The 27,622-nt window shown below is 43.0% G+C and overlaps 13 protein-coding genes across 13 annotated transcripts; 8 read left to right on the top strand and 5 right to left on the bottom strand.

The window, feature by feature from the left end:
* Positions 1-287: 287 nt before the first annotated feature.
* On the bottom strand, positions 288-3,660 carry YAK1 (dual specificity protein kinase yak1; the record flags this gene model as incomplete). The annotated part of the gene is made up of 6 exons (XM_064832233.1): positions 288-1,143; positions 1,217-1,509; positions 1,590-2,101; positions 2,185-2,877; positions 2,953-3,225; positions 3,294-3,660. The coding sequence occupies 6 exons, from the start codon at positions 3,658-3,660 to the stop codon at positions 288-290; spliced, it is 2,994 nt and encodes a 997-aa protein (XP_064687788.1).
* Positions 3,661-4,100: 440 nt separating this feature from the next.
* ATC70_013065 (C2H2-type domain-containing protein) lies at positions 4,101-5,039 on the top strand (the record flags this gene model as incomplete). The annotated part of the gene is made up of 2 exons (XM_064832232.1): positions 4,101-4,856; positions 4,929-5,039. The coding sequence occupies 2 exons, from the start codon at positions 4,101-4,103 to the stop codon at positions 5,037-5,039; spliced, it is 867 nt and encodes a 288-aa protein (XP_064687787.1).
* Positions 5,040-5,517: 478 nt separating this feature from the next.
* Positions 5,518-6,258, top strand: ATC70_013064 (uncharacterized protein; the record flags this gene model as incomplete). Its single annotated transcript, XM_064832231.1, has 5 exons — positions 5,518-5,559; positions 5,608-5,726; positions 5,791-5,815; positions 5,900-6,044; positions 6,095-6,258. The coding sequence occupies 5 exons, from the start codon at positions 5,518-5,520 to the stop codon at positions 6,256-6,258; spliced, it is 495 nt and encodes a 164-aa protein (XP_064687786.1).
* Positions 6,259-7,016: 758 nt separating this feature from the next.
* Positions 7,017-8,570, top strand: PSF2 (DNA replication protein psf2; the record flags this gene model as incomplete). The annotated part of the gene is made up of 1 exon (XM_064832230.1): positions 7,017-8,570. One exon carries the CDS (start codon positions 7,017-7,019, stop codon positions 8,568-8,570), a length of 1,554 nt encoding a protein of 517 aa, XP_064687785.1.
* A 3,542-nt stretch (positions 8,571-12,112) lies between these two features.
* Positions 12,113-13,356, bottom strand: ATC70_013062 (uncharacterized protein; the record flags this gene model as incomplete). Its single annotated transcript, XM_064832229.1, has 2 exons — positions 12,113-13,237; positions 13,306-13,356. The coding sequence occupies 2 exons, from the start codon at positions 13,354-13,356 to the stop codon at positions 12,113-12,115; spliced, it is 1,176 nt and encodes a 391-aa protein (XP_064687784.1).
* Positions 13,357-14,210: 854 nt separating this feature from the next.
* ATC70_013061 (uncharacterized protein) lies at positions 14,211-16,525 on the top strand (the record flags this gene model as incomplete). The annotated part of the gene is made up of 2 exons (XM_064832228.1): positions 14,211-14,347; positions 14,413-16,525. The coding sequence occupies 2 exons, from the start codon at positions 14,211-14,213 to the stop codon at positions 16,523-16,525; spliced, it is 2,250 nt and encodes a 749-aa protein (XP_064687783.1).
* Positions 16,526-16,703: 178 nt separating this feature from the next.
* Positions 16,704-17,540, bottom strand: ATC70_013060 (uncharacterized protein; the record flags this gene model as incomplete). Its single annotated transcript, XM_064832227.1, has 1 exon — positions 16,704-17,540. One exon carries the CDS (start codon positions 17,538-17,540, stop codon positions 16,704-16,706), a length of 837 nt encoding a protein of 278 aa, XP_064687782.1.
* Positions 17,541-18,474: 934 nt separating this feature from the next.
* ATC70_013059 (uncharacterized protein) lies at positions 18,475-18,950 on the top strand (the record flags this gene model as incomplete). The annotated part of the gene is made up of 3 exons (XM_064832226.1): positions 18,475-18,551; positions 18,617-18,781; positions 18,836-18,950. The coding sequence occupies 3 exons, from the start codon at positions 18,475-18,477 to the stop codon at positions 18,948-18,950; spliced, it is 357 nt and encodes a 118-aa protein (XP_064687781.1).
* A 57-nt stretch (positions 18,951-19,007) lies between these two features.
* On the bottom strand, positions 19,008-21,177 carry ATC70_013058 (uncharacterized protein; the record flags this gene model as incomplete). Its single annotated transcript, XM_064832225.1, has 2 exons — positions 19,008-20,131; positions 20,196-21,177. 2 exons carry the CDS (start codon positions 21,175-21,177, stop codon positions 19,008-19,010), a joined length of 2,106 nt encoding a protein of 701 aa, XP_064687780.1.
* Positions 21,178-21,364: 187 nt separating this feature from the next.
* On the bottom strand, positions 21,365-21,761 carry FET4_2 (low-affinity Fe(2+) transport protein; the record flags this gene model as incomplete). Its single annotated transcript, XM_064832224.1, has 2 exons — positions 21,365-21,619; positions 21,690-21,761. 2 exons carry the CDS (start codon positions 21,759-21,761, stop codon positions 21,365-21,367), a joined length of 327 nt encoding a protein of 108 aa, XP_064687779.1.
* Positions 21,762-22,458: 697 nt separating this feature from the next.
* ATC70_013056 (uncharacterized protein) lies at positions 22,459-23,848 on the top strand (the record flags this gene model as incomplete). Its single annotated transcript, XM_064832223.1, has 3 exons — positions 22,459-22,473; positions 22,535-22,777; positions 22,874-23,848. The coding sequence occupies 3 exons, from the start codon at positions 22,459-22,461 to the stop codon at positions 23,846-23,848; spliced, it is 1,233 nt and encodes a 410-aa protein (XP_064687778.1).
* Positions 23,849-24,735: 887 nt separating this feature from the next.
* On the top strand, positions 24,736-26,112 carry ATC70_013055 (uncharacterized protein; the record flags this gene model as incomplete). Its single annotated transcript, XM_064832222.1, has 1 exon — positions 24,736-26,112. The coding sequence occupies one exon, from the start codon at positions 24,736-24,738 to the stop codon at positions 26,110-26,112; it is 1,377 nt and encodes a 458-aa protein (XP_064687777.1).
* A 350-nt stretch (positions 26,113-26,462) lies between these two features.
* Positions 26,463-26,834, top strand: sof1 (the record flags this gene model as incomplete). The annotated part of the gene is made up of 1 exon (XM_064832221.1): positions 26,463-26,834. One exon carries the CDS (start codon positions 26,463-26,465, stop codon positions 26,832-26,834), a length of 372 nt encoding a protein of 123 aa, XP_064687776.1.
* Positions 26,835-27,622: the final 788 nt, after the last annotated feature.

The raw sequence follows: 27,622 nt of genomic DNA, 5'->3' as shown, positions 1-27,622 counted from the left end.
AACTCGTTTTTTCTTCGTTGGACGTTAACCTTGCTGGGTTAATTATGCTTTTCTCAAAATGCTTTGATGGTCAGTGATGCGGATCCTTTTCTTTTATTATTTTTTTTTATAATTATTTTGCGCATGCCTTCATGGACAACAAAGCTGTAAGAGGTATACAAGTATGATTAATGAATGTAGCTATGTATTGTATTGACAAATGTATTATCTTTTATTTCGTAGCCTCAAGTGGGTAGTTTTACGCGAAAGCAAAAAAAAAAATCTGTATGTTGCGATTTCAATCCTCGTTAAAGGTTGCGAATATCGCCAGCATCGATCGACATATCTTGTTCAAACGCATGGTAGTTTGCAATGACGCTAAAGTGCAAGTCGTTATCCAAAGATTTCACCAATCCCACTTGCATCTCAACATCGTCAATAGAAATGACAGCATACTTGGGATCAATCACTCTCGGCACCCTTCTTGCAATTTGTTGTTCGACAGGCTCATTCATACGAACAAAAGGGACAGACCTGTCGTGAGAAGCAACACCATGATTTTTCATGGTTTCAACGAAAGCCAAAAAGTAGGTCGACCCATCATAGACATGTTGGAAAAAGAATATCACTCGCGAAACAAACCAACAGGAGACAGGGTGGTTAAGTCGATTGAGGTGAGTTGACCTAAACATGACCAGATGGTTGCTTCTACGAAACTCATGCATCTTCTCTCTGTATATTTCTGATCCTATGACAGTAGAACCGATTAGAGCACGATGGGCAACCTTGATCGTCATTGACAATGGACTGTTGTTCAGCCTTTGAAGAGAGAGTATCCTACAATAGTATTTCGACAAAGCACGCTTGAATCTTGCAATTGGAACACCATGGAGTTCAGCACGATCAGTACCATCGAAGCCAAAATGATGATCCAAATTTGTCTCTTCTTGATCAGGTTCCCACAACTGTGAGCTTGTTAGAGATTCTGGATGATTGAGGTATGTGGTGGATGCATATGGCTGCGGTCGAATGCCTTGGAGGAACTCATTTGAGTCGAAGATCCTTTTCAGCTGGTTTCTGATTGCAACAATTTCAATCAAGTTGGAAGATTGCTTGCCTGTCCTTGACTTGCCAGTTATCAAATCACCAAACTTTCCAATGCTTCTGTAAAATGGATGATGTTGTTATGTAAGTAACTGGATGTGTGTGATAAACATAGCATGTATAGATGACTAACCGTTCTTGACTTCGTGAGGAGTAGGCTACAATTGGCCCCATTTCTCTTATCATCCACACTACATGTGTAAGCTGATGCATTACGGGACGGAAGACCGAAAGTGACAAGCACATGGCATCTCTCTGAGCTTTGCAGTAGTCAATGAAGAAGTCAATGCATTCATCAATCTCTGCCAACCTAGACTCAGTGAACTCCCATTGCAATGCAAGACAGACGCCTCTAACCAGCTTCATGATTGCTTTCCTAGCCTGTGGACTGGCTAATTCTGGGACAAAGAGAGTAGGTATGATGGTCTATTTCAAATCAGAATAATCAGATCCTAATTCACGCCTTACATGTGTACGTTTGCAGATTACAGTGGATCTGATCTTACCAGCAAATTATCAAGATAGTCAACACTGCGGGTGCCTCGTAGCTTCTCCACCAGATTCAAAAAGCTTCCATCAAATGCAACTGGTATATATGATCTTGTGTCCTCAATTGCTTTGCCAATCTCGAACAGCCGTTGCTTTGGAATGAAAAATGGATAATTTTCTCGCTCCAATTCACCATCTGGATATGTGTAGAAGAACTTTGTGTTGTTCGGAGACAGGTCGACAGTGAGCATCTCGAAGAGTTCTGAACCAACACCTCGTGCTAATGTATGCATTTCTTCGAATCCAAAGCATTGGGGTGCAATGCATGACGATAGCTGATTGAAAAGGCTGACACCGTTGAATCCAAGGTTGGACTCAGCCCTCTCGTAATCTTCATTCGTACGCATGCTTCCAGCATTTGGAAAGTACATCCCATGGCTGCGATTATCAGGGTGCATACCACGCGAAAGACACCAACGACAGCCATACTCAGATGCATGATGAGCACACTTGCTCCAGTCAAACACGGCTAGAATAAAGCAGGTAGGTAAATCAATTTCATGTTAGCCATTGTGGATGCTGATTAGTTGCTTTATCAATCAGGATATTTACCTGGAGTATCACCACCACAAATTAGAGGATGAACCTTCAAACGAATTGGCCCAGCATCATTTGTTTCGACTACCATTCCATACGTAGAAAGCCACTGGAGCTCTGCCAAGATGATGGAAATGAACGAGTCAAATGATTTGGGCTTCTTTTTTCCTGGAAAGATACAAAGCTCGTGCGTGTACTCCTCCTTGTAACGCTTGTGTGGATCGTAATTGAACACCATCAGATGAATAATTGTGAATAGCCGATCACCTCTCTTTTCAACTACAAAGCCATCATTCATGATCGCAACTGCGATATCCAGGTCATTTGTGAAATGCGTATTCTTGATGGACTTGTACGTGGCGCCGTCAAATACGTCAGCAATGATAACATCGGATGGATTCTCTTCAAGGTCTCTGTTGTCGTAGGCATGTCGGTACCGAAGCTCCTCTCTCGTTATTGGATTCGCAACTAATCGTGATACGATGTCTCCAATTGACATGACTTTCATTGTTGACAGGGCTCGATGATCTCCCCGTGCATCGTATCTTTCATGGGAACAAATATTACAAATTGTCTCCTCGTCGTCTACTTCCAATGCGTACAGCTTGCAGCCATTGATACACACATCATATTCATGGGATGTCAACGATGATTGGCGCTGAAGCATGCTTTGCACACGAGGGCCATGCATGATCTCCGGATTGCTTTCTATCAGTTCATGGGGGGAGGATCGGAAGCTGGTGAGTTATTGTATAAATGACATGTCATTGCAATGCGAATTACCTCGACTAATTTTTTCTGTATCTCTCAAAACAGTGTTCATCAACCTGACCAACTTTCTGTATGCATCCCGTGGTATAGCAAAATCATTGACGATATCATACAGCTCAATCGAAACCAGTTCTGTGGTTGTATATGTATTTTGGTTGATGTCTTCGAGGGATCTGCAATCGTAGAAGCAAGCCTGATCTTCTGCATCTGGGTCGACTACTCCAACTGTCTTGTATTTGACATTTAGCAAATCAAATTCAAGCCCTGGTTCTTCTGGATTGTCTCCTGTTATCGCATGTGTGGAATCCGCTATTGTGAGTATATACATCTACTTTAGCGCTGCAATTCCTTACCATTATTATCGACAATAGGCAGCAGATCAGCAGCACCCGGCGTCTGTTCAAAGCCTGCGTAGTCATAATCAGCATCGTCAGCAGCAGGAATCATTTCTTCAATATCACTCATGGCATCATCATCATGCAGCTGGTTTGCATGATCTGAATTGGCTGTGACTAGCGCACTGGGGGGAGATTGTGGCTGTATCAGCGTTGTTTCCACTGGAGGTTGCTCTTCCATTTCAACATCTTGATCTTCATTCAAAATGGGAGCACGACAGTTTCGGCGATGGTTGCGTAGAGCACGGGCACTGTCAAAGCTGGTATAGCAATTTGTACAGAAGGATGGCTCTGTTTCTCGTGATATACGGATTGAGAATGACATGTTTGGAGAAACCAAGAAAAATAGGCAAGTAAAAACAAATTTCAAGTGGCAGCTTTATATACTAATTCAAGTTTTATTTGCGCTCGCCAACAAATGCGTTTATCATCGTTTACAAGCAAGTGATACGTAGTCTTGCATATAACGTTTGGTAACTCAAAGTCCAAGATCAAGTAAGGAACGTGTTTCCTATGATGTGATATGTCGCCTCAGGCTACTTCTACGTCATTTCACTTTCAACATCATGTCAAATCGAGTGGTATTCACTGTGCACATATGCTTATACTATGGGCGTACAATGAGGTCAGCATTACTTGCATGAAGCCTGTGAACCGAATGACGTTCAACAACGTGGTGGTGTGTGCGCAACGAGATATACGGTACAACACAACTCTGAACATATCTTTTCTTTGCTTACTAAACTTTTATTATCAGCGCGAACCATGAACAATAACAACAACAACAACAACAACAACAACAACAACAACAACAACGCTGCCAGTATTGACTTCACCGCAAGACTCTTGCAAGAAATGATGGCAATGAGATCCGAAATCAGCCAACAAGGCGTACAACTGAACGTCTTGAATGATGGATTTCGACAGCAATTCATGTCGCCATTGGAAGACGCAGGCAGCGATTTGGCAACAAGAAGCATCCTGGATCCCACTTACAGAAGCCAGGTACTATCAAACAGCAACAGAAGAGGTCCTCGGGTAATTGAAGCAAACCCTACCGGCAGGGCCAGAGCTTCTCCTGTGGAGAGATACAACGCAATGCTCCAGCATCTACACAAACTATGCAATGGGGCATCTGTACCCGATTTGACACCAGGGCAGCTCAAATCGCGCAGGGAGAAGCTCCACCGCACAGCAAAGAGGGTCTTGGAGGCTATACTGGTGATGCATCCGAATATCTCGCATTGGAATGCCCTGGACCATGTGCAGGATGAACAGGTATATTACAGCCTGGCACTGGAGGAGCAGGCCCTGCAACGGGACAATCTCATGATTTGTCTCTGCAAGAAGCAGTGGTGTGCCAGGTTGTTGCTCTCCCAGGCCTTCAAAGCAAATAGAGCAAGCAGAAACCGAGCTGCTGCTGCTGATGCTGCTGCTGATGCTGCTGCCAATGTTGCCAATGCTGCCAATGCTGCTGCCAATGTGTCTTTGCAAGAAAACGAGGCAAGAAGCCATCTTCTGGTAAGTAGCTCCTATTATTTGTTTTGGCCATGGCTAACATCTAAGTATTGGAAACATTTCAAATGCTTTTAGGAGACTGAATCAGCAATTGTTGGAGACAGTGATATTGCCCAGCTTGCTCAAACTGCCGGTGTTGGTAATGCTGAGGATGATGACAACCTTAGTACTACTAGCAATATGTAATGGTGTGTGCGTTTGTGAGATCTTGTATATTTCATCCAAAATAAAATTACTTTGCTTTTGTACATTTGATGCTGCCTTGCTCTATTGGGATTTGAGATGATGGATTAGCTGCGATGCCACATTTAAAATCACATTTGATAGGTCACTTCAGCTTAAAAAGTTACTTGATTTGGTTACATCAGTCTGATACTGTGCATGATTAGAGCGTGTTTCTATATTTTTAGATCGAAACTTTGTATATTTAGGTCATCCCTTGAGAAAAAAGTGCTTTTGTTTCTCTTTTTTCTTCATTTTTCATCTATTTTCACTTTAATTCTATCAGCATAAGAGACATGTGCTCTGTAGCAGCAAGAAGAAGAGGCAGCATTTACCGTCCATGGCTTTAAAGGTGGAGGCTAGGTTTCAATGCCATTGAAGAAGGAATACCATTTCAAATGTGCGCCGTGGGAAGCTTCATATCCCTGCCATAGTATCCAGGATGGAATCTTCATTTACATCCTTTCGAAACAACAAATTTATGGTATGTCCAATGCTTCTTGCCATATAAAAGCTAACAAATATCTTGTAGAAATGTAAAGGCGACTTTGCCAGGTCAATTTCGATGTCGCAAGTATGCCATTTGGTTAACCGTTTCCCTCCATCCTGCTGGTTCCATTTATCTGCTTTCTTGCTATCACTGTTCAAGTAGTAAGTCATCTTTTGCTGCATCATCAGGAAAAATCAGTCGTTACTCACCTGATAAGTTAACTAGTGCCAGCGTCGAGTGGGTCTGGCGGGTTTGGCTTGATAACTGAGCACATCTCTTGCATACTTTATGGATCCCCTTTTGCATCCAGTGAACAATGGCAGATGCTTCATAGTTGAATGATGCGGTCTATACATCTGATACTTCTGACGGCATAAGACGCATTAACATTCGTTCGATGTTTTCTTTTCAAGAATGTCTGCTCCCAATGAGTCGCTGCCTGGTGGTGTGCTGTACTTTCTATCTGTCTTGTGAAAGAGGTATTGTAGTCATCACGCCTTTGCTGGAACGCTTTACTAACTTGATTCAGTTCACATCTTTGCTGATAGGTACATGCACATCTTTGATATTATGCTGGCTTTTGTACAATTCGTTGCTCTACATGGAACACTGTTGATGGCTTCAACCTTTTCATTCTATGCTCTCTCTGGATCTCGCCTGGAAACATCACTTTTATATTGCCCTAAAAACTGATAATATTGGGAAACACGAAACAGTTCATACTGATCCAGGCTATTATTCTCAATTATCTTTGACTCTACTATAGCCTACAGCATGACCATTACCACTACAAGGCTTTACTATTGCACGTTTTTGGCACGTAGCCTTCGTTTACCCATTAAAATTAACCAATAATAAATGTATAAATATTTAAACCACAATTTCTGAGCCAATGAAAGCTGCCAATATTTAAACCACGAATTATGGGCCAATAAAAGCTACCAATATTTAAGCTGATTCAGACCTTCAATGATCCCATTTCAGCTCATCGATAGGTTCATGCGCGATCATGAATGTTCTCATTTGAGAACATGGATTTGCTCATTTAAGAACATCGATATTTTGATTTGAGAACATCGATGCGCTCATAAACAGCTACATTTGCTCTTATTTAAGAACATGGATGTGCTCATATGGGAACATCTCGGATGTTCTTATGAGAACATCGGCCGACTTATAATAGATCTTTAGGAACGCCGATGTTCCCATATGAGAGCATTTTCCACTTTTTGGGAACATCGATGCTCTCGAATGAGAACATAAAATAGATTCTTATATGAGCACCTCGATGTTCTCATGAGAACATCAGTTGGGCCGTAGTGACAGCCAATCAATACAGCGACTGATAAGAACGCGTAAAAATTTTTAATAGTATATCCAAAATCTTTTTTTGTATATTGTTATTCCCCATCTTTTCGCTTTTTCTATTCGTAAAAACGCTATATCTCAACATGTTCAGCCTTATTAGCTCTGCTCTTATTGCTCTCGCTCTGTTGATGTTCTTTATGACACCAGTTGGATTATGTCTTTTGTTGGCTTCTCCTTTCTGGACGGTAGGTATGGATGTTGTGTTCTACTTTGTGGATAATCAATATCCTGACACGATTGTTGCAGTTGTTTCGGCAGTTGTAGCTCTCTTGTTGATAATCGTTGTTCGATTCATCTGGCGCGTTTTGCTTTTGCAAGGCGGCCCATATCCAGGTGATGAGGCAGTGGTTGTTGCTTATCCTGTCTCTGCTGCTGTTGCCGGTAAGTACGGCATGTCCTTTGACGCACTTGTTGCTGATGAGGCTGCTTCTCTCTCTTCCTCTTCTGTTAGTGGTTCACGCCCTAACCAAGCTCCTCACGAGTATCGTTTCTCTGTTGGTGGCTCTGTTATTGTAACTTGCCCCCTCTTGGTCTCGCCAGAAAGTGATGCAGTTAGTGCAGACTTGTCTTTGGATGAGTCTCGCATGCCTGAAGTTGAAGACGAGACTTACTGCAAGCATGCAAAGGGCTTGAAAGTTGCAAGCAATTGTGATTCTCCTGCTCTTCCAGTTGATAGAAAGCTTGTCTTTTTGTCTTCTGCTTTTCGCTCCATTGATTTTTCGGATGGTACTTTTGTTGCTTCTGCTTCAAATGTTACTGAGACGATGAACGCTTTGGATGCTGTTGTTGGTGGTAGTTGTGTTCCTGATGCTAATCCTTCGGGTGAAGCTGCTGGTAACTCTTCTACTACTGATTCTGGTGCTGATAATGATTTCGTTGCTGCTGCTTGCTGCGGTGACACTCTTGTCGGTACTGTTCGTGGTACTTGTGATACTAGTGTTGGTTTTTCTGACGCTATAATCAACAGTGCTACTTCTGGTGATGTCCAGACCGATGGTGCTTCCTTTGCTTCTTTGGTGTGCCCCTTTGTTCTTTCTTCTTCTCGTGCCGATGGTGATTTAATCCCTGGTAAGAAGAGATTGAGCGATGGTGACTTTGCTCTGTGTGCTCATCAAGAGCAAGCCAAAAAGCGCAAGGTAGCTGCCATTGCTGAGAGCTCTCTCCTCCCAGTTTTCTTGGAGGCTAGTGCTACTGCTTCTGCCGGTGCAATCTGTGCTGGTACTGTTACCACTCCTGCTCCTACTGTGGAGCCAATGGATATCTGTGTCCCAAGCCATCCAATGCCAATGGATATTGACTCTCCTGCTGCTCTCGTCTCCGATGACATGGATGATGTCCTTGTCGATTTCCCTGGTGCCAGTACGTCTTCGCACTTGATGGTCCTGAATCTCGTGCCATCAACCACCGCTATGGACGTAGATCCTTATGGTTTGTGCTCTCCTGTTTGCCAGCCATTTGCCATGGACTGGGCTACCGATGATGGTGATTTGTTTTCCTTTGGTTTGCCTGCTGCCACTGTTGCTTCTACAGCTGCTCCTCCTCTCACTGCTTCCACTCCAGCTGAAAGACGCGTAATTGCTCGCCCTCGTGGTCCTTCTTCTGCTCTTCGTCGCCAGATGCTCACAAACGTTGTGTAACAATCTGAAGGGAAACCAATAGCAGTCTATGCAGCCAATATTACTATCACTCCTGCTGCTGTTATTGCCACAACTACCACCACTATAGTCACCGCTGCTGCTGCCCACGCCCACACTCCAAACGCAACAGATATTAATGGCAACTCTGCAGTAAAAAAGAGGCTTAAAAAAGCAGGTAGAATACTGCTAAAATCCTTCTTTATTCGAAATTAGGATAATGTGCAATAAAATGTATATTCTACGTCTCTATTTATATTATTTGGTTTATATCTCTTATCTGGCAGCAGTTTAGTAGTTGCCAGTGATTCCATTACTTTATATATTTTTGTTGGGTCATTTAGTTGTTGATCTGATGGATCAAGAACGGTATTTCAATATATGGTTTCTGAATCATGCGTAAAGAATAGTTCTTTACTGTTGAGCCTGTATCCTTTTTAGGTATATTTATGATACAACACATTACAATACCCTTGACATTTACTTTAGTATCTGTCATCTCTTATTTTAGAGCATTTAACCCTTGCTATCGTCATGCTAATACTATTATTATGCATGCCTATCTGCTGATGGTAGCATGGTTTGTTTGAGATGACATTTATTTTGGGCTTTGTTTATGATGGGAATCTAGTCTAGTTCACTTTACGCTCGACTTTGACACAAGATTTCGTTGTTTAATCATCCCCTAATTTTGCCGACACCTACTCAAACTTTCTCGTACCAACCACTTTTTTCCTTACTTATAATTGCCCCACGTTGTGTTGTAAATAGACTGTAAGTTTAGTTTTATGGCTAAATATAATATCCCTGTTGTGGAAGGCCATCAAAAGTGTCCTGACGGCCTGACAAGCATCTTGGTCAACCCGAGCAAGTCGTTAGTTTCAAACAGTATAACAGACGCTCAAGTTCTAAAATCACTGTATTCGAGCATCTCAAACAGAACTAATTCTCAAATTTAGAATAAAAGCGTCGATAACTTAGGGATTGAGTTCCGTACAATGCAGAATATTAGGGGCATTAGACAAAACTGTAATTTACTTACTTCTTTGGCAGCACAACAAAATACGCCTTATTTTTAGGCCAAATTCTGTCCAAACTTGGCCATTTTGAAGCACAAATAACTCATGCCACAAAGCGTTTTGAGCGCTTGAAATAGCTTCACACGCCTTCTCTTGGCCACGCTTTACTTGCTGATGCTTTATCTTAAATTTTTTTGGGTCATTGCAAATTCATGAAAATCACCGTTTTTTCATGAGTGCTAACAAGGGAAAATTCTTGAAAATCAAACAATCGCATTTTTCATGTCAAAATGAAGATTTTTTCTATGATACATATTAGATAAAATTGGTTGTAAAGATGAAATGCAACATTGGAAACTCTTTCTATTAAACTTTCATATGCTAAATTTTGACATATTCACAGAAAACCTGTTTTCATATTTTTGGAAATTGCTCATTATTTTTGGTCTAAAAGCTGAGAGTAATTAGCACCATTCGATGCTGCTTCTTTAATCCTCTAGAGATGTATTAGAAAGTTGGGTTTGACAACGACAGTTTTCATAGCCAAATTTAGCAAAAACGTTTAAAGGATGTGAGATTAAGTCAAGTTTGAACACGAAAATACCACTGCACAATTTCAAATTAAATTGCCACAATTACGGCTGTTACGGTACAAGACTGAGACTAAATCTACTGCTCGTGACGTCGGATAGGGTGCCCTCTCATTTTTCCATACCGCCATTTTTTACCCTTTCTTGCAAAACGCGTCTAGTATCAAACCATGGTGGTTTTGGACATCGTTTAATTAATAATAACACTCTAGCTTCCGATAACACCGTCTTATACTGTTAGAAGAACTTAATACTGCTCTTTTAAAGTGGAATTCATTAGGTATCATTCGATAACGAGCACTGGAAGACGTAGAATTAACACTAATTGAATTTGTTTATTAGGTTTAGATAATTTTTTGCTTGTTTGAGTGAGTGCTGCTGCCATTACTTCTCTGCCATCTCTGCTGCCTGCTTCTTTGGTTTATCATGTTTGGTGGTTGCTTCTTTGGTCTTTGTCTGGTCTCAGCTGGTGGCGTTCGTTCTCTGGTTTGTCTATGGTGCTGGTATTGCTGCTGCTGCTGCTGTTACTGCTGCTGCTGCTAATATGGTCTTTTCTGGTCTACTGTGTTTGGTGCATGCTTGTTTTCTGATCTATATTCGGTGATTGCCTATCCTCTGGTCTATCTACGGTGGTGGTAAGTAAGTATCTTCTCTCTTTTGGTCGCAATGATATAAAACTTCTTTGAACGTTTGTATTATTGCTTCCTTTCTCATGATAATGCATTCATGATGTTTGCTTTGTTACGTTTTTCTTCTTTTGTTGGTTATGTTGCTTTACATCCGACTATTACTATGCATGTCGCTCATGTATGTATTTTTGTTGTAACAACAACGAGCTGTTCTGAACGTCTCTGATGTTGTATTTGGTATACTTTTCTTTGATTCATTTTGTGTGAGTATCCCTTTTTTGCGTACGTACTTCTATACTCCTATAGTAGTAGTATGTTCTTTTCTTTCTTTTATTATCATTATGTTTCTTTGAAGCATGCCTTTTTTTTACGTTGTGTGGATGTGCCTATCTCTGAAGCTCAACAAGACTTTATCCGAGGCTAGGAGGTAGATAGGCCGCCTCCACTTGGTTATCGCTACTTACTTTAGTGATGATTGAGGGTCTCAATGCCTGAATCTAAAGCTAGGTGGTGTAAGTAAGGCATGCTCTAGCACCTGAGGGAAATTTGATGATAGTAACAGCTATATTGCTCTATAGCGGAGCTTAAAGTTTTGCCTCACATCAAAACAGAGGGAAACCCTCGCAATTTTTTTTCTAGGTCAGCGGAGTTTTCAAGCGATTTGATTGGCTGAGGGGTCGGAGTAGCAAAGGTCTACAACTAGTAGTTGATTTCCTATTGATCTAGCATTTAATATGATTTTGTGCTTGTAATAATAAAAGTATATCCAAATACTTAAAATTCAACTTCGTCTTTATGTAAAAAAAAAAAAAAACGATAGAGTGCCATTATTTGATGATCTGGCGTCCATTGCACACACTGTTATATGCGGAAAATGTTTGTTAAATTTATCATTGGGAATTAATATAATAGGTACTACTTTAGTACTGTGTTTGTTGCTTTTAAAAGCAGGCAATATATAATATAGTCAGCAGCCAGCGACTTCTTATGTTCCGTAACAAGATTTGGAAGAAAAATAGCAGATGCAAAGCTAAAATTATTATGAAACTGTCGTGACTAGCTTTCGTAAGTGCCATATGCAGAAAAACAAAAGGATGCTCTCGACAAATTAGATAGATTATTTGCGCAATGAGCATGGTTTGTCGTTTATGAGCAGCGGGATTATACCCTAGACTTCATTGTATGTGAGATCGCACATAGACAAGAGCTCGCAATGGCCAGAAATATGTATAAAACTTATTTGATTTAGTGTTTATTTACAATTAATGATATTAAATCAGCAGCCTAACAAATTAAGGGGGGGTGATTTAGTGCTTGCTGTAGCCACAGGTACATTTGGTGGGTTTGGCCTTCAGTTGTTGTTGCTTTTGTGTAAGACTCTTTCCCAAAATGTAGACAGCTTCCTTAACTTCAGCAACAACATCCACCCAGTAATCATAAGAAGTAGGATTTTGCACCAACTCGTTATAAGCGTTCTGCCAGACATGGTTGTAGATTGATTTTGACTTGGATAATGTCATCTTGATATCATTCAAACTTTCGATCTCCGTACGCAATGAATCAGCAATATGTCTTCTCAACAACTTGGATGATGCATCTCTGTCCTCCTCGGGTAACTCGCGCAGTTCATGGGACAAGTGCTGCAATTCGGTGCGAATGTGCCAGCTGAGATGGCGAAGACGCTTGTCGATTTGGTTGGCAAACAAGTTGTCACGGATCATCTTGGATTGTTGAATAGCATCCTCACGCACACTTTCCAATGGACGACGCAAATCCCCTGACAAACTTACAATCTCGTTGAAATCATGATTGATTGACTGGATAATGTGGTTGAACTCTTCCAAATTGTTAGTTAAAAAGTGAGTAACGGCATCGTCCAAGGTAGCATAACCAGTAGCCAAGAATAAGGAGTCCATTAATTCAGCATCAGTAGCAGTAGTGACGAAATCCTCGGCAGATTGCAAAAGAGAGCTGAAAGACTCTTCAGTTGTAGTAGTGTAATTGTGTTCCAGAAGGTTGGACGATGTTTTGGTCCAGAGAGCAGCGGTATCGCGAATGACAGTGAGACGAGGACGAGTGATGAGTGATGAAGTACGCAACACCTTGGCAATGCGTCTACGACGAGTAGTGGGATCTTCCTTCCAAGCAGTATGAGGATAGACCCAAGCAGGAAGGCCTTGAGCAATAGTAAAGGCAATATCGTCGATGGAGTACTGAGTAGAGGGTCTACGGTTATTGTTTTCCTTCAATTCCTTGCGAGCATCTGCTACCAAGCCCTTTACATATTGAAGGTAATCAGATCCCTTTTGTACACAGCTCTTGGCCTTTGTCTTTTCCTTCTCTACCAAGAAATCCGTCTCCTGTGAGGCCAACTTGACTTCCTCTCTAATTTCATTCTCGAGTACCTTGACGACACTGTCCTGGGCCCGAACCTTTTGTGCGTGTGTGATTTGAGTATCCATGTTTGATTTGCCTCGCTTCCCATCATCCCAAAACCTACCACATAGAAAAGAGCTGCTAAGAACAATGCACCTCTGAGAAAGAGTTTCATATTGCTTGTTGTGTTGTGTTGTGTTTCTTGATTATAAAACAAGGAAAAAAAAGAGAAAAAGATGAGAGTAGCTCATGGTCCCACATTAAATAAACCTGGCGCGTTATTGAATAATTTGGCGGTCACCCTACGATGGTATAATGATGATGATAGCATGGATGATCCACTATACCAAATCAAGACATGAGCACGAACATGACAAGCATTACCGTTTAGATCTGTTATTGAAGCAGCCAAGAGATGTGGAGAAAGTGCTGCTATCCTAAAATATCGGGTATACCATGAGATGAAATGGGATGGAGTTTAGCAAAATGCCATGCTGGCAAAGCAGTTGGCGAAATCTAACATTGGATTGACAAATATCCAGTAGAAACAAGGGATCCGCATTGATTTGGCACATGCCCAGTAGAAAATCAACATAGCAAGGTACGATAGTGAGGGCTTGCTTTGAAAAGCATTGCATCCATGCTATTCCAATTGGATGCTGTTTGTTGCATTTATCAGTTCCTATAAAGTTCTCATCCCTGATCAAAAAGGCTCTCTATGCCCTGCCTTCAAATTCGCATTATCAGCAGTGTTTGACTCATTCAAAAGCATATACTTGATTTCATGCTCCATGTGTGTGTAACTGCTGCTCCACTACCACTGTATTCAAGCAGTGAAAGCTCGCTAAATGGCTTTACTACACGTCATGCGGCGGTTATATATTTGATGCGATTTCATAGGTTGTAATTAAGCAATATGTACTTATACACCAATACCAAAATGGCTTGCTGGCTTTATTAAAAATTAGAGATGTGTGGGTTCACATTGTTTCCTTCTCTCTATTCAACACCTACTTACTACACAATAAAATGGCCAAGCTGGATGTCAGCAGCCAAAAGATACTCTTGAAAAGAGCAATTCTCGGCTTGATTGCTGTTGTCGCCTTTTCGTCACGTCTATTCAGTATTGTTCGATATGAGTCTATTATTCACGAATTTGACCCTTGGTACATATATATATATATACATGATGTTTCCAGCTATGACAGTATGAATTGACATTCACTTGTAGGTTCAATTACCGTGCTACTCGCATGTTGGTTAAAGATGGTTTCTATGAATTTTGGAACTGGTTTGATGATCGTTCATGGTATCCTCTTGGACGCGTTGTTGGCGGCACCATCTATCCAGGCCTCATGGTCACTGCAGCCATCATTCACAACATACTTCATTATTTCCATTTCCCAGTAGACATTCGTAACATTTGTGTGCTGTTAGCTCCCATGTTCTCTGGCCTCACTGCCTTTGCAACGTACCTTTTGACAAAGGAGCTCAAAGATAGCTCAGCAGGTCTTTTAGCTGCTGTGTTTATGGGCATTGCTCCAGGCTACATCTCTCGTTCGGTCGCTGGTTCCTATGACAATGAAGCGATTGCCATCTTTTTGCTCATGTTTACATTTTACCTCTGGATCAAGGCTCTCAAATTGGGATCTGCTCTTTGGGCTTCAGCAGCTGCCTTCTTTTACTTTTACATGGTAGCTGCTTGGGGCGGTTATGTGTTTATCATCAACATTATCCCATTACACGTCTTTGTGTTGATGTTGATGGGCCGTTTCTCTAGCCGTGTGTATGTGTCCTACTCTACATTCTACATTCTGGGTACACTTCTGTCAATGCAGATCCCCTTTGTCGGTTTCCAACCTACTCGCACATCTGAGCACATGGCTGCTTTAGGTGTGTTTGGTCTCTGCCAAATCATGGGTTTTGTCAACTTGATGCGTAGCCATCTTCAAACAAAGCAGTTCCAAATTCTGCTCAAGGCATTTGTAGGTGTTACCTTTGTATTGGGTTTCGCTGCTCTTGTGGGTTTGACCTTGGGCGGCTATATTGCTCCTTGGACCGGTCGCTTCTACTCTCTTTGGGATACTGGTTATGCCAAGATCCATATTCCCATCATTGCCTCTGTCTCTGAGCATCAGCCTACTGCCTGGCCCATGTTCTTCTTTGACTTGCAAATGCTCATCTTTGTCTTCCCTGTGGGTATCTACTTGTGTTTCCAGACATTGCGCGACGAGCATGTCTTTGTCATTGTATACGGTATCTTTGCTTCCTACTTTGCTGGTGTCATGGTGCGTTTGATGTTGACATTGACGCCCGTTGTTTGTATCTGTGGCGGTATGGCTATCTCTACTTTGTTGGATACCTATCTCGATTTCTCCAATACAGAAGCTACTGCTGTCACTTCATCCTCTGGCGCAGAAGACGAAAAGCAGAAGAAAAAGAAGCCTTTCTCCTCAACCGCCAAGGGCAAGAAGGTCTTTGGTATCATTGCCAACGACACTCGCATTATTGTAGTAGGTACATTTGTCTTTTTCTTGTTCATGTTTGTCTGGCACTGTACCTGGGTCACCTCCAATGCCTACTCTTCTCCCTCTGTCGTGCTCGCCTCTCGTAACCCTGATGGCTCTCAGCGCATCATTGACGATTTCAGAGAAGCCTACTACTGGTTGCGCAAGAACACGGACGAAGATGCCAAAATCATGTCTTGGTGGGATTATGGTTACCAGATTGCTGGTTTCTCTAACCGCACTACGCTTGTCGATAACAACACCTGGAACAACACACACATTGCCACTGTGGGCCGTGCCATGTCTACCAACGAAGCCGATTCTTATGAGATTATGAAGAAGCACGATGTCAGCTATGTGTTGGTCATTTTCGGTGGTCTTTTAGGCTATTCCGGAGACGATATCAACAAGTTCTTGTGGATGATCCGTATTGCTCAGGGTATTTGGCCCGATAAGATCAAGGAGTCTGATTTCTTTACTGCTCAAGGTGAATATCGTGTGGATGACCAAGCTTCTCAAGCCATGAAGGATTCGCTCATGTACAAGATGAGTTACTATCGATTCAACGAAGTGTTTGGTGGTCGTCAACCTTACGATCGTGTGCGTAATCAACCACTGCCCATGAAGGGACCTGAATTGTCCGTGTTGGATGAAGCATTCACCTCAGAAAATTGGATTGTTAGAATTTACAAGGTCAAGGATTACGATAACCTTGGTAGAGATCACCGCGAGGCTATGGCTTTTGAGGCAGGTAACAAGAAAGTGAAGGCCAAGAGAAGCAAGAAGAGTTCTGAGCGTAGAAAGAGAGCAGCAGCATCGTATGATGACTTGGATTAAGTAGTGATATACATTTTTTTTTTAGCATTTCATCTCTCTATTTGATACACATCCCCCCTTTTTATACGCACACTCCATCCTTACTCCCTTACTCACTTACTCTCTCTCCCTCTCCCTCTCTCTCTCTCTCTCTCTCTCTTGCTTTTTATTATTAAAAACTATGTTACATATACAAACTTCAATCGGTTTGAATGGTTTTTCGAGATGTCATCAATCTAGCAACCAGCACTAAACCGTCATGCGTACAACTGATCACTGCTTCAATAGGTATCAGCATTTCTTGTTCATCGCCATTATCGCCCGTCTCCTTCCTTGACCACTTGAATCGTAATTTTGATATCAGTCCCTTTGATTTGGTGATTTTAATCTGACGTCTCACATTTTCCACATCCTTTTCAGCCACGTATTGATATATTGAATCGCCAATGCAGTGTATTTGACTCATACCAACCATCTCTTCACACATGCTGCTGGCAAACACAATGTTAGCATGTACGGAATATCGGTTCAAAAAGAGGCAAAATCGGGGTTCCTGCATATTTGTGAGACTAGCATTGACGTCCCAAGGATAAGTTCTGCTAAGGAGATGCTTCATGTTGTCTTGGGTGCTACTCCAGTTTCCAGTCAATCTGATAGCTCCATCAGGCTGTATACAGTAGCTTTCATCGGCCGAGCTTGCCCTCATGAAATGCTTGCTGGAATCGTCTGGCAGCAATGTAAAGTTGGTGCTGATGAGGAGGTTGTAGCAGAAATGAACGACATTGTCAATCAGCACATAGTGTCCATCCTTGTGTCTTGCGCGATACGAAACTACCGATGACATGCGTTCGTCCTTGACATTGTTGGAGTGTATTGAAGCAAGCGCTTCTCGTTCTTCTGGATGTGTCAATATGTAGCCTGGTTGGCCGAGCAGCTCCTCAGGGGACCAGCCCAAGCAATCTTTGATACTTTCAGAAACAAACAGGAAATTGGCATTGGCGCTGCCATCGTAGATCGCAATAAAGTTGATTTCCATACTAATGCGACAGAAGGAGAGAGTGTGTGTGTAAAGAGAGCAAAAGAGGGAAACAAAAGAGAAAGAGAGAGGGAGAGGGGGGAAGATGGGATGATTGGAGAGCTTTGAATTGTACCACAAACTGAACCGTCCTGCACCAGTGAAAGAAGGGCTGTTCTAGAGGATTCGTTATAAAGCTGATTTTGATCGTATTTGCACTGAACATTCCAGAAACATGCCACAATCATACACCTTTCGTCACTCAATGCTTATTCTCGTAGTACTGGAACAGCTTTCAAACGTCAAGTAATAATACAATTCAGAGGCCATAGATCATGACAAACAAGCCAAAACGATTGATGATTTAATGATCCTTCCGCAATTCTACCTCTGGAAAGATTTGTATCTATGTGATACGCCATGTCAGCGGAATTTGACATGTCGTATCAAAAGCGAGTCCATTCAAGGTATCTGGCCAATATGTAGCGTTCATTGGGAAATGTGTAGCTGCAATCGAATATACGTGTAGTGTTTGGCATTGAAACTTGAATATTGTACGCACATCTGTTTGGACCTCATCAACTCGCTTTTTGGGTTCAAGATGTCTAATTGAGTCGAGTATTCATCCGCATAGCACTGGGATTGGACATATACAGTAGTCATTACATAGCCATGTTTAATGACCAGGAACCCAACATCTCTAGTATTTCAGCCACGACAAGCGTTGTTTTTGGACATGTACAGCAACAGCGCCAATTCTTGATCGATCTGCTATTCCAGCGTCAAATCTCGATTTAGATATACTCGATCTTAAATTAGCCTTTGTGCCAATTAAAGATGAATTAAGTAGGTGTTACAAGTTGGACAGGTTTGGACAAAGCCGAAGCATCCTTGACACAAAGTTTGAATGTGACTCTTGGGTGGAGCAAGCGAAAATCTTGCTTGTTTCTCTCTCATGTCGACTGTATCAAACAAACCTTGGTTCAAGAACTTTAAGCCTGTTCAAGAATGGCAGTATCTCAAGATCAAAATGTAAATTTCATAGATAGACAGCAACCACTATAGTCATTTACCTTTTTTTTTTTTTTTTTTTCTAGATGGTCTGATGAAGTATTAGACGTGGAGATCACAGAAGTCTCTTTTCGTATGAGCATACAACAAGCCTTGCAGTCCATCTTTGGACAAGTTGGTGCTTCTTGCTATATCAATGTCTTGGACTGGAATCCATACCATAATGAAGGTATTATCAAAGTGAAGCAGAGGTAAACGAACGACGCCATAGCAGTCTATAGCAAAACACTCACTCATTGTATCAGTGAATTAACAACGGTTTGGTCAAGCATGCTGAACCATCAATTCTTGATTGCAAACAAGGCATGCGCTTTGGATGTGATTGCTTCGTCTGCATATTTGATTAGTTTAGCACAGTAAATATCCCCCCCCTCCATAACAAATTGTACATAGATGGTAAATAAATGAGAGACATGTTTATTCAATTACTGCATTATCAGCTTGTGGTTGTTCTACTGTTTCCTCAGTTTCAGCAGGCGTCGCTATAGTGGCATCAGCATCAACATTAGTATCAGCAGTGTCCTTGTGCTCTTGATCGGCAGAGGCCTCTTCTTGTGTGGTAGGCAACTCTTCTGCTGGTGGTGGTGGTGGTGGTGCCTCTGCAGGAGCTTCTTCTTTAGTGTTACTGGGTTGTTCGGCATCAGCTTCAACGGCAGGTGCTGTCTCGACGGCATCAGATGCATCTGTCTCTGTTGCTTCTGCTTGTTGTTCATTCGTCTCCTCGGCAGCAGGGCTCACGACAATCTCTGGTGGTGATGGCGATGGTGTTAGAGCAGGCATGGCAGACAAGGCCAGGACATTCACTGTAGCAGGTCTATATCTTTCCGAACTCTCAGTCAAATGCTGCACCCAAATCTCCATGTCCTGAGCAGACTTGGCGCGCAAGGTCCAAGTCCAGCGATCCGTGCATCCCCATCTCGTCTTTGATGTTCTCCACGCTTTGGGTAGCGCTGTACTGCAACCGTGATTCTTGAGCATATTTCTAGACGCTTTGTGAGGTTGCAATTGGAATACGAGATTATGATGCAAATTGGTAGCCAAAGAGGAGACTTTATAATGAGGCACATAGATGGAGGCATCAGGGCGTGCGGGGTAGTTGGAGGCGTTGCGATATTCGTGCAAGAATCCAGCATGCGTCAAGACGTAGATGTATTCATGCCAATGGTGAAGGACGCGTGATTTTCGTTCCATGCGTGCAGCAAAGATGGGTTGCAGCAGTGCGTGCGAGTGGTTTGGGTATTGCAAATGATCAGGATGGCGAAATGCTGCTTGCTCTGATACCAAGTGCGTTTCGTTGAGCTTGCTAAAGTTGATCCAGTCGCTGTCCATGTGCACGCTGTCAAAGGTCGTCATGATGTTTTGGAGACCACTGTCGATGCCGAGTGTGGATTGCTCTCTCATGATGTAAATGTGCTGACAAAGACGTCTGAACTCTTCCACAAGCTGTCCCTCTGAAATCAGTGTCTCTCGTTGTAGTCGCAGTACAGTTTCATGGATCTTGTTTTCCTGTCGATACACTTTGACCATTTGCTTGACAACAGCTATACAGAGCAGTCGTTTTGATGAGCACCATCATACATTCAAATACGAGCCAAAGCTACTTACCCGCGTTCATCAGCCAAGGATCCTTCTTGGTATACCCATGGTATGGATGTTGGTCAAAAAACACCAACTGTCGATCCAGCCGCTTCAAGCGTTTGGCAGCTTCCCTTTTCAGTGATGTTAATGTGCTCAATGACAAACGGTCATCTGCTCGAATCGACTTGATCATCCACTTGAGCTCTCGTTTGATGTTGGCAAGTGTTGGCATGGCTTCATTTCGTAGGAAAGTGGCGAATTCAGCATGATCTTTGGACGCATCGTTATGATAATGCTGCCAGGCATCGCACACGCCTCGGACGCCGTCTTGGAAGGCAAAATGGATTTTGAGGAGGCGTTCATCTCTGTAAAATCGACGACGGTTTCTGTGTGTGATGATGCGTTTACTACGATGCTTCTTAGGTGCTGGAAAGATACTGACACGATCCAATGAGCGATACGTTTTCGATACGTGATGCTCAACCGATGCCAGCAATTCAAAATGTCGTAACAGCCGTTTCGCGAGAAGATACCAAGCCTGTAGTCGTTCCAACAGGAGACGCACAGGTCGAATACCCTGATGCTGCAAAAAGCCAGGTACGGCATCGTCAAACAAGTACGTCTCAAAAGCAGATGGGTATGCCTTTTGAATGCGTTTCCGAGGTTTGAGCCTCTTTAGGAGACGATGTCTTTTGGTGTGATCTACGGCAAATTGAGGTGGAGGAGCTATTTCCTTGCATGCTGTTGCTGCTGCTTCTGGGGTAGATGACATGATGGGTGTGGATGGAAGGTTGAACATGGATAGAGATGGAAACAGTAGTTTTACAGATGAGGGCGATCCAATGGCCGTGGTAGAACTGGTAACTGAATCTGTATCTGGCTGGAGCTGTGGCTGTTGGCATGTTGTGGCGGCAGTGGCGATTTTCAGAGGCAATATTCTGGAGCCTCTCAGCCAGCGTCTCCTGGATAGCAGACAAGTGCTTTCAGATGGTGTCAAAGGGCCAGTCATTTGGTTGAGACTAAGAAAGAGGGAAAGAGAGAAGAGAATAGCAAAAAAAAAGAAAAAGAAAAAGAAAAAGAAACGAGTTATGTAAAATGATCAACCTCATCATCATTGTTCAATTTTAATGGTTTGTTAAAAGTCTTTAGGAATATTTTAAATTCATGTAGACATCTTTAACGACGCTTCTCTTTTTCTATTCTGCTGCTGCTACCATTTCTTGTAATGTTCCTTTGATGTGCAATGCGTCAAGATCATCATACCCGCCAATAGATGTTGCATTGATAAAAATGTTGGGTACGGTCCATTGTCCTGTCATATCAGCCAGTGTTTGCTGAATCACATAACCTAATGGATCTTGGTCCAACTCGATCGCTTTGTATGCAATGTTCAGCTCCCTAAGCAAGTCCTTGGCTTCGAGGCAATACGGACAATAAGATTTGCTAAACACCTTGGTTGTTTTTTTTTTTCTGTGAATGATATGGAGTTGTATTATATTTCTAGTGCTTCATGTAGCTTACCATAACTTTATTCTTTGTGATCAATTCATTGATCATGTCTGGGACATTGACTCCTTGACTGCCGCTTGCCATGTTGGTTGTAGTAAGATAGAAGACGACTTTTTTTCAGTTATGGCACATTCAGTAAAGGGTCATTTTTTGAATTTCAGTTTGGTGATTTCACAAAATGAGACGTTATTCGTTTTCCTGCAGTTACATCATTCATGAGTTTGATTTTGGTCTCGGCCATTACACTGTTAAGGAATGATCTTGGATGTACGGCTTTGCTTTATTTTGCTCTATCGTTTGCAGTACTATTGTTATTATAGAAGCCATTTGATTGAAGTAAAAACGTAAAATCTTGTTGAAAACCTACAGATTTGGTAACTAGAATGATTTGGGATAGGGCGGGCAATTATATGCATTTCACATTAGAACTCGCATTTGGAAGAGGAATTTGCAACGATCAGATAAAGAAACACAGTAAATAAGTATTAGAGCCAAACCATCTTGTTAAACTGCAATCCCTACCTGTTAGCTTTCGAGATATCAATTACTTTTGATGCGCATTCATTTTGCCAGCCAAACCAGCAGCAAGAATCGAATTATTTTTCTGTCTTTGATTCGTTGATCTTCAATTTCTTAGACTTAATTCGACCTGTTTCGCTAAATTCGACTATATAAATGGTGATGATCAACCTATGCTTTCTAACACACACCTTTCTTTCGTCTAAATTGTTTTTAGGGCCTTTCAAACCTCGAAAACAACACTATTAACGCTAACAGAGCAATGACAACAACAGAAGTAAATACAGTGAAAACGCCAGCGACTATAGCCAGTAAAACCCCCCACTCCTCGACCTCAGCCAGCCTCCACCACTGCTAAAAGTCGACTAAACATCTCTCCCCTTCCATCTGTCTCTACCAAACGTCGGTTTTCCACGTTAGCTAGACAAACTCATACTCCTCTCCCAACATCCGCTAGTCAACGTCCCAAGCTGACAACTACCACCAGACTCATCCGTTCCATCACCAAGACCATGGCCGACAACAACCTTCAACCCGCTGCAGACACTGCCACTCCCATTGTAGTGCCCACTGCAACTGCCGTAACGACAACACCCACCCATCCATCCATCCCCCCCCCCCTATCATTAAGCGACCTGAACATCCATTCTGTCCCCAATCTCCCTGATTACCTCAAGGACATTTACATTCGACTGAGTAACCAAGATGCTCAGATCTCCAAGATGCAAGCACTCATCCAAGAAAACATCACCCTCCGTTCATCCTTGAATCAAACCAAACAACAGCTTGAGGACGCCCAAAAGCAAATTCAGGAACTCGTGGCCCAACAGGCACAGGCACCCACTACTGCCCCTGAATCGACCCCTACTTCACCTCCTATCACCACGAACAACCCACCATCCTTTGCTGAACTCGCCAAGAAACCAGCTCCAACCTCCAACTCCAACAAGCCCAAATCCAAAGGACCATCTCGCAAGAAGTATCAACCCCTCAACCTTGAGATCAACGACACAGGTCTTGCTGCTGCTCGTCAATTCTCAGCCGTTTCATCCAGTCATGGATATCGGTTTGTCTACATTCCAAACCGTAGCCGATCATCCATCAGTAAAATGAGGGATGATTTCCATGCGATGGGAATCCACAACAGACCCATCCTGGATATCCGTTTCCCAGATCGCCATGTTTTTGAATTGCTCATTCACAACGACTACTACACTGCCCTGGAAAACCAGTTGATCAAATACAAGCTTGATCCCATCTCCTTTGATCCAATGGACACCACCAAGCTGAGAGATCCCAAGTATGCCGAGTCTGAGGATACCGCCTTCCTCGCTGAGGAATGCCATCGCCTCTTCCTGGCTAGAGTGAAGGTCATCATTGCCCGCTTGAAGGATCCCAACCATCAACTCGCCGTAGCACGTTTCTTCATCTTTAAGAAACCTATTATCCCTGAGGCCGATTACATGCAACTATCCAAGACCATCAAGCCAGTCTATGTTCCCGCCTACAAGCGTCTACAAGCCACCACTGCTCCAACAGCCTCTGGCCAGGACGACAACATGGATGAGGATTCCAACAACAACACCACCAACTCAACCCAACCAAACACCAACACTGCCCGAGCTGACGAGACTTCAGCCCCCATGGCCTAATGAGTAACTATGTGAACCCCACCTCCTATGCTCCCTCTATGAACTCATATGCTACTAACCCTCCTATGTCGAATTGTAAATCGAATATTACGATAGGCTCTCTCAATTGCAGAAGTCTCAGTAAACTATCTCACCCCCACCACCAGTTCGGAATTCATCCGGTTTCTACGCAACCCAGATCTGCACTATGACATCCTATGCCTTCAAGAAACTCATGCCATCGACTCAGTCCGAGATAGACTGAATATGCAATTCCAAATCCACCTGTAGTATCTGGACATCCCATTGCGGGATTGTCTCACTCAATCCAAAAATCAACATCCAGCAACTCAACATTACTCTTGATGACCGGATTATCGTGTGTCAAGTAACCCACAGCAATTCTCTCTTTTCACCCATCACACTCGTTAATATTTATGCTCCTGCCACGGCGTCGTCCAGAGCCCAATTTTACTCACAACTACTTTCCCTTCCACTCTTTCACCCCGATACCTGGGCTCTGGACACCTTTCCCATTACTGTTGCCATCCAACCACCTCCAACATCAAGCGAAGAACCCTCTACGATTGCAGTGGATCGTGAATCTCTGATGATCCTAGGTGACTTTAATTACCATGCCACACCTTATGCCATTGACAATACCAACTATACTACTGATTCTTTCTCTCCCCCTATACAGTCAGATCAACCCCACCACCACTCTGCCATGCAGGCTCAACATCGCTGGCTTGACTTACTCGGCAATTCACCTTATCGAATGTACCCACTCAAAGCATGACGGGCCACTTTTACCAACATTCCGTGGCGGGACCTCACGGTCGACCATCGATTATGTCTACTGCTCACCAACGCTATTTCAACAACTACATTCGTCCTCCATTGATTTCATGTGCTCCCAATGGACTGATCATGCCATCCTCAATACCACCTTTCAATTCTCCTCCTCTCAACAGGGTACTTGGCTTTGGCGAGCTAATCCCCAGCTAGTAAAGAACGAATACTTCGTCACCGAAATACACCAGGCGTTAGATCAGTTCTTCCAGAAACCAGGTACTTCCCCTCAAACACAATGGGATGCACTCAAGGCCGTAGTGAAAACCATTGCCCGTCGCATTGGTCGCCGCCACAGCTCTTGGCGCAACCGACAGCTCAAACGGTTTCAAAGGAAACGCAACCAGTTGTTCAAACGATATCAGAATCAACCAACCATTCTCCGAGAACGATTACCCGTTATCGAGAAACTCATCAGCGATCTGCAACAGGAGATCTCCATCCAACAAACCATTCGTGCGGGCAAAATGTGGTGTGAACAGGGTGAAACGTCTGCCGGATACCTCAAACGCACAATCGCCACTAGACAAATTCAACGCACCATGTTAGCTCTCCAACATCTAGACACCCACTCCATTTGCGATACGGCAGAGACTATGCAGGATGCTGCAGTATGTTTTTATCGTAAACTATATACTACTGACCCCATAGATTATACCAGCATCTCTGAACTCTGCAACACCATCCCTGCCTCAACACAGATCCCAGTAAACAGCCAACCCACCTTGGAGACGCCATTTACCATCGACGAGATTATGACTGGTGCACAGCGGTCGCCCAACCATAGCAGCCCAGGTACGGATGGTCTACCCTATGAAATCCTAGCGGTGCTATTATCCCACCAACAAACAGCCCAACTTGCCCATGCCGTCTTCAAGGAGGTTCTTACCCTCGGTATCTTTCCCGACAGCTGGCTCACTACTTGCATGTGCCTGCTCCCTAAAAAGGGCGATCTCACAGACCTGAGGAATTTTCGTCCCATCTCGTTAATCAACTGCGATGCCAAAATCTTCATACGCCTGCTCAACCAGCGTCTGATGCCACATATGCAACAACTAATCAGCCCCCAACAACTTGGATTCATGCCGAACCGCTTCATTGGCGAGCACGGCTTCACATTACAGACCACCAAACTCCTAGCTACTACCAACCACTCATCTGCCATTGCTCTTCTTTTGGATCAAGAAAAAGCATATGATCGTATTCATCCCGAATATCTTCAACACACTATGCTCCAATTTGGTATTCCACAATCTTTAACACACTGTATCATCTCACTTTTCTTCTCCACTAACATTCAAATCAACATTAATGGCCACATCACCACGGCACCTTTTCCTCAAGAAAGAGGCCTTCAACAAGGTGATCCACTCAGTCCCCTCCTTTTCAACATTGCTTTTGACCCTTTCCACTCAACAGAACCCTACTTTTGAGGGTTTCCATGTACAACAAGAAGCCCCACCACATCCATCACCTACTGTTGACATAGACGATCTAACCGAAAGCCTCACCAACGCATCCTCTCCGCCAGCCTCCCCTTGCAACACTCCTTCAGTCTCTCCCACCCATCGCAATCCAATTAAGTACAAAATTCTAGCCTATGCAGGTGACACAGTCGATTTGAAGAACTTTTTCGGATTTTCTTCTTCTGCAGGACTCTATCAATACATACATGAAAGCATCGAATGCACTACTAAATTACAGGAAAACTACAGCCATTTCGCTCTCTGGACGCCCACAACCAGATTGGCGCGAGTTTCTTGCTACACACCAAATCCACCAAATGCATGACCGCACCTCTCCTGATCCAGTAACATATCTTGGCTATCCCATATGCTCCAGTTTATCCCAACGCAACCTCGCTTTCCAGCAACTCTACAACAATATCCAACAATGCATCCATATTCACTCCCAACGGAACCTCTCCATTCGTGGAAGAGCAACCGTTCTCAACACACTTATTTTCTCGAAACTCTGGCATGTCATGCGCAACTTTATTTTCACCAAAGCTCAATTACTTTCCTTACGCAGCCTTGGGTCCTCCTTCATTAACTTTCGTATCTTCCCCAAACTATCCTTTAGAATCCTTCAACAGCCTCGTCATCATGGCGGCCTCCAAGTTTTAGATCCCATTGTCCAACAACAAGCTCTCTAATGGCGCTGGATTTGCCCCCTCCTTTTGGCCGCCTGTCATTCACCACTATTACCGACATACACCTCCCCAAGCATTCCACTTCTTCAGTACACCCTGCAATGGTATTTCCACTCTACCGCTTTCTCTGATTACTTTTACTACTTACTCTTTCCTGCCGCTCGACAAGCCATCTGGTTCCAACATCGACCCAGTCCACACCAAGCTCAATATATCCAGTCTTCTTCTTCCCTCATCATGACATTTAGTGGACTTTAAATAAAAAATGGAGTACAACTCCTTACAAAAAAAAAAGTGCTTTCTAATGCATTCCTAGAATACTCTTTCAAGGCGCATCCAATGGTGCTATTCATAGTCAGTTTTTTGAACAAAATTACTAATCAATTTCGGAAAATATGAAATGGAGTCTTCTGCAAAAATATCGAGAATTTACATATCAAAGGCCCTGCAAACAATGCTTCAGGGCGTGCCTTGGATCGAGAAAAACATTTCGATCTGATATATACCTTAGTAAAAGTCCTCATTTTTTGGTGTCAAAAACGCGATCGTTTGATTTTCGACAAAAACGATGAGGTATCCCTCATGGATTTTGGTGAATTTTTGGCGATCTCAAAAAAGTTGGGCAAAGGTGCCAGACAGTAGCTGCTAGATGAGAGCAATCATTTGGCGCTATTCTGGCGACCTGAAACAGCTTCCAGTACGAGAAAACACGTCTCGAATGGAGCCAAATTCTACTGGATTTGGCATACTTTTGAGGAGTGAGAGGCAATGCAAGTATGATGTCTGCCAAT

The sequence above is a fragment of the Mucor velutinosus genome, assembly GCF_035048745.1.
Source record: "Mucor velutinosus strain NIH1002 chromosome Unknown tig00001572, whole genome shotgun sequence".
Taxonomy (NCBI): Eukaryota; Fungi; Mucoromycota; class Mucoromycetes; order Mucorales; family Mucoraceae; genus Mucor; species Mucor velutinosus.
The sequence above is the reverse complement of the archived record's forward strand: the minus strand, read 5'-3'. Positions and strand labels throughout refer to the sequence as shown.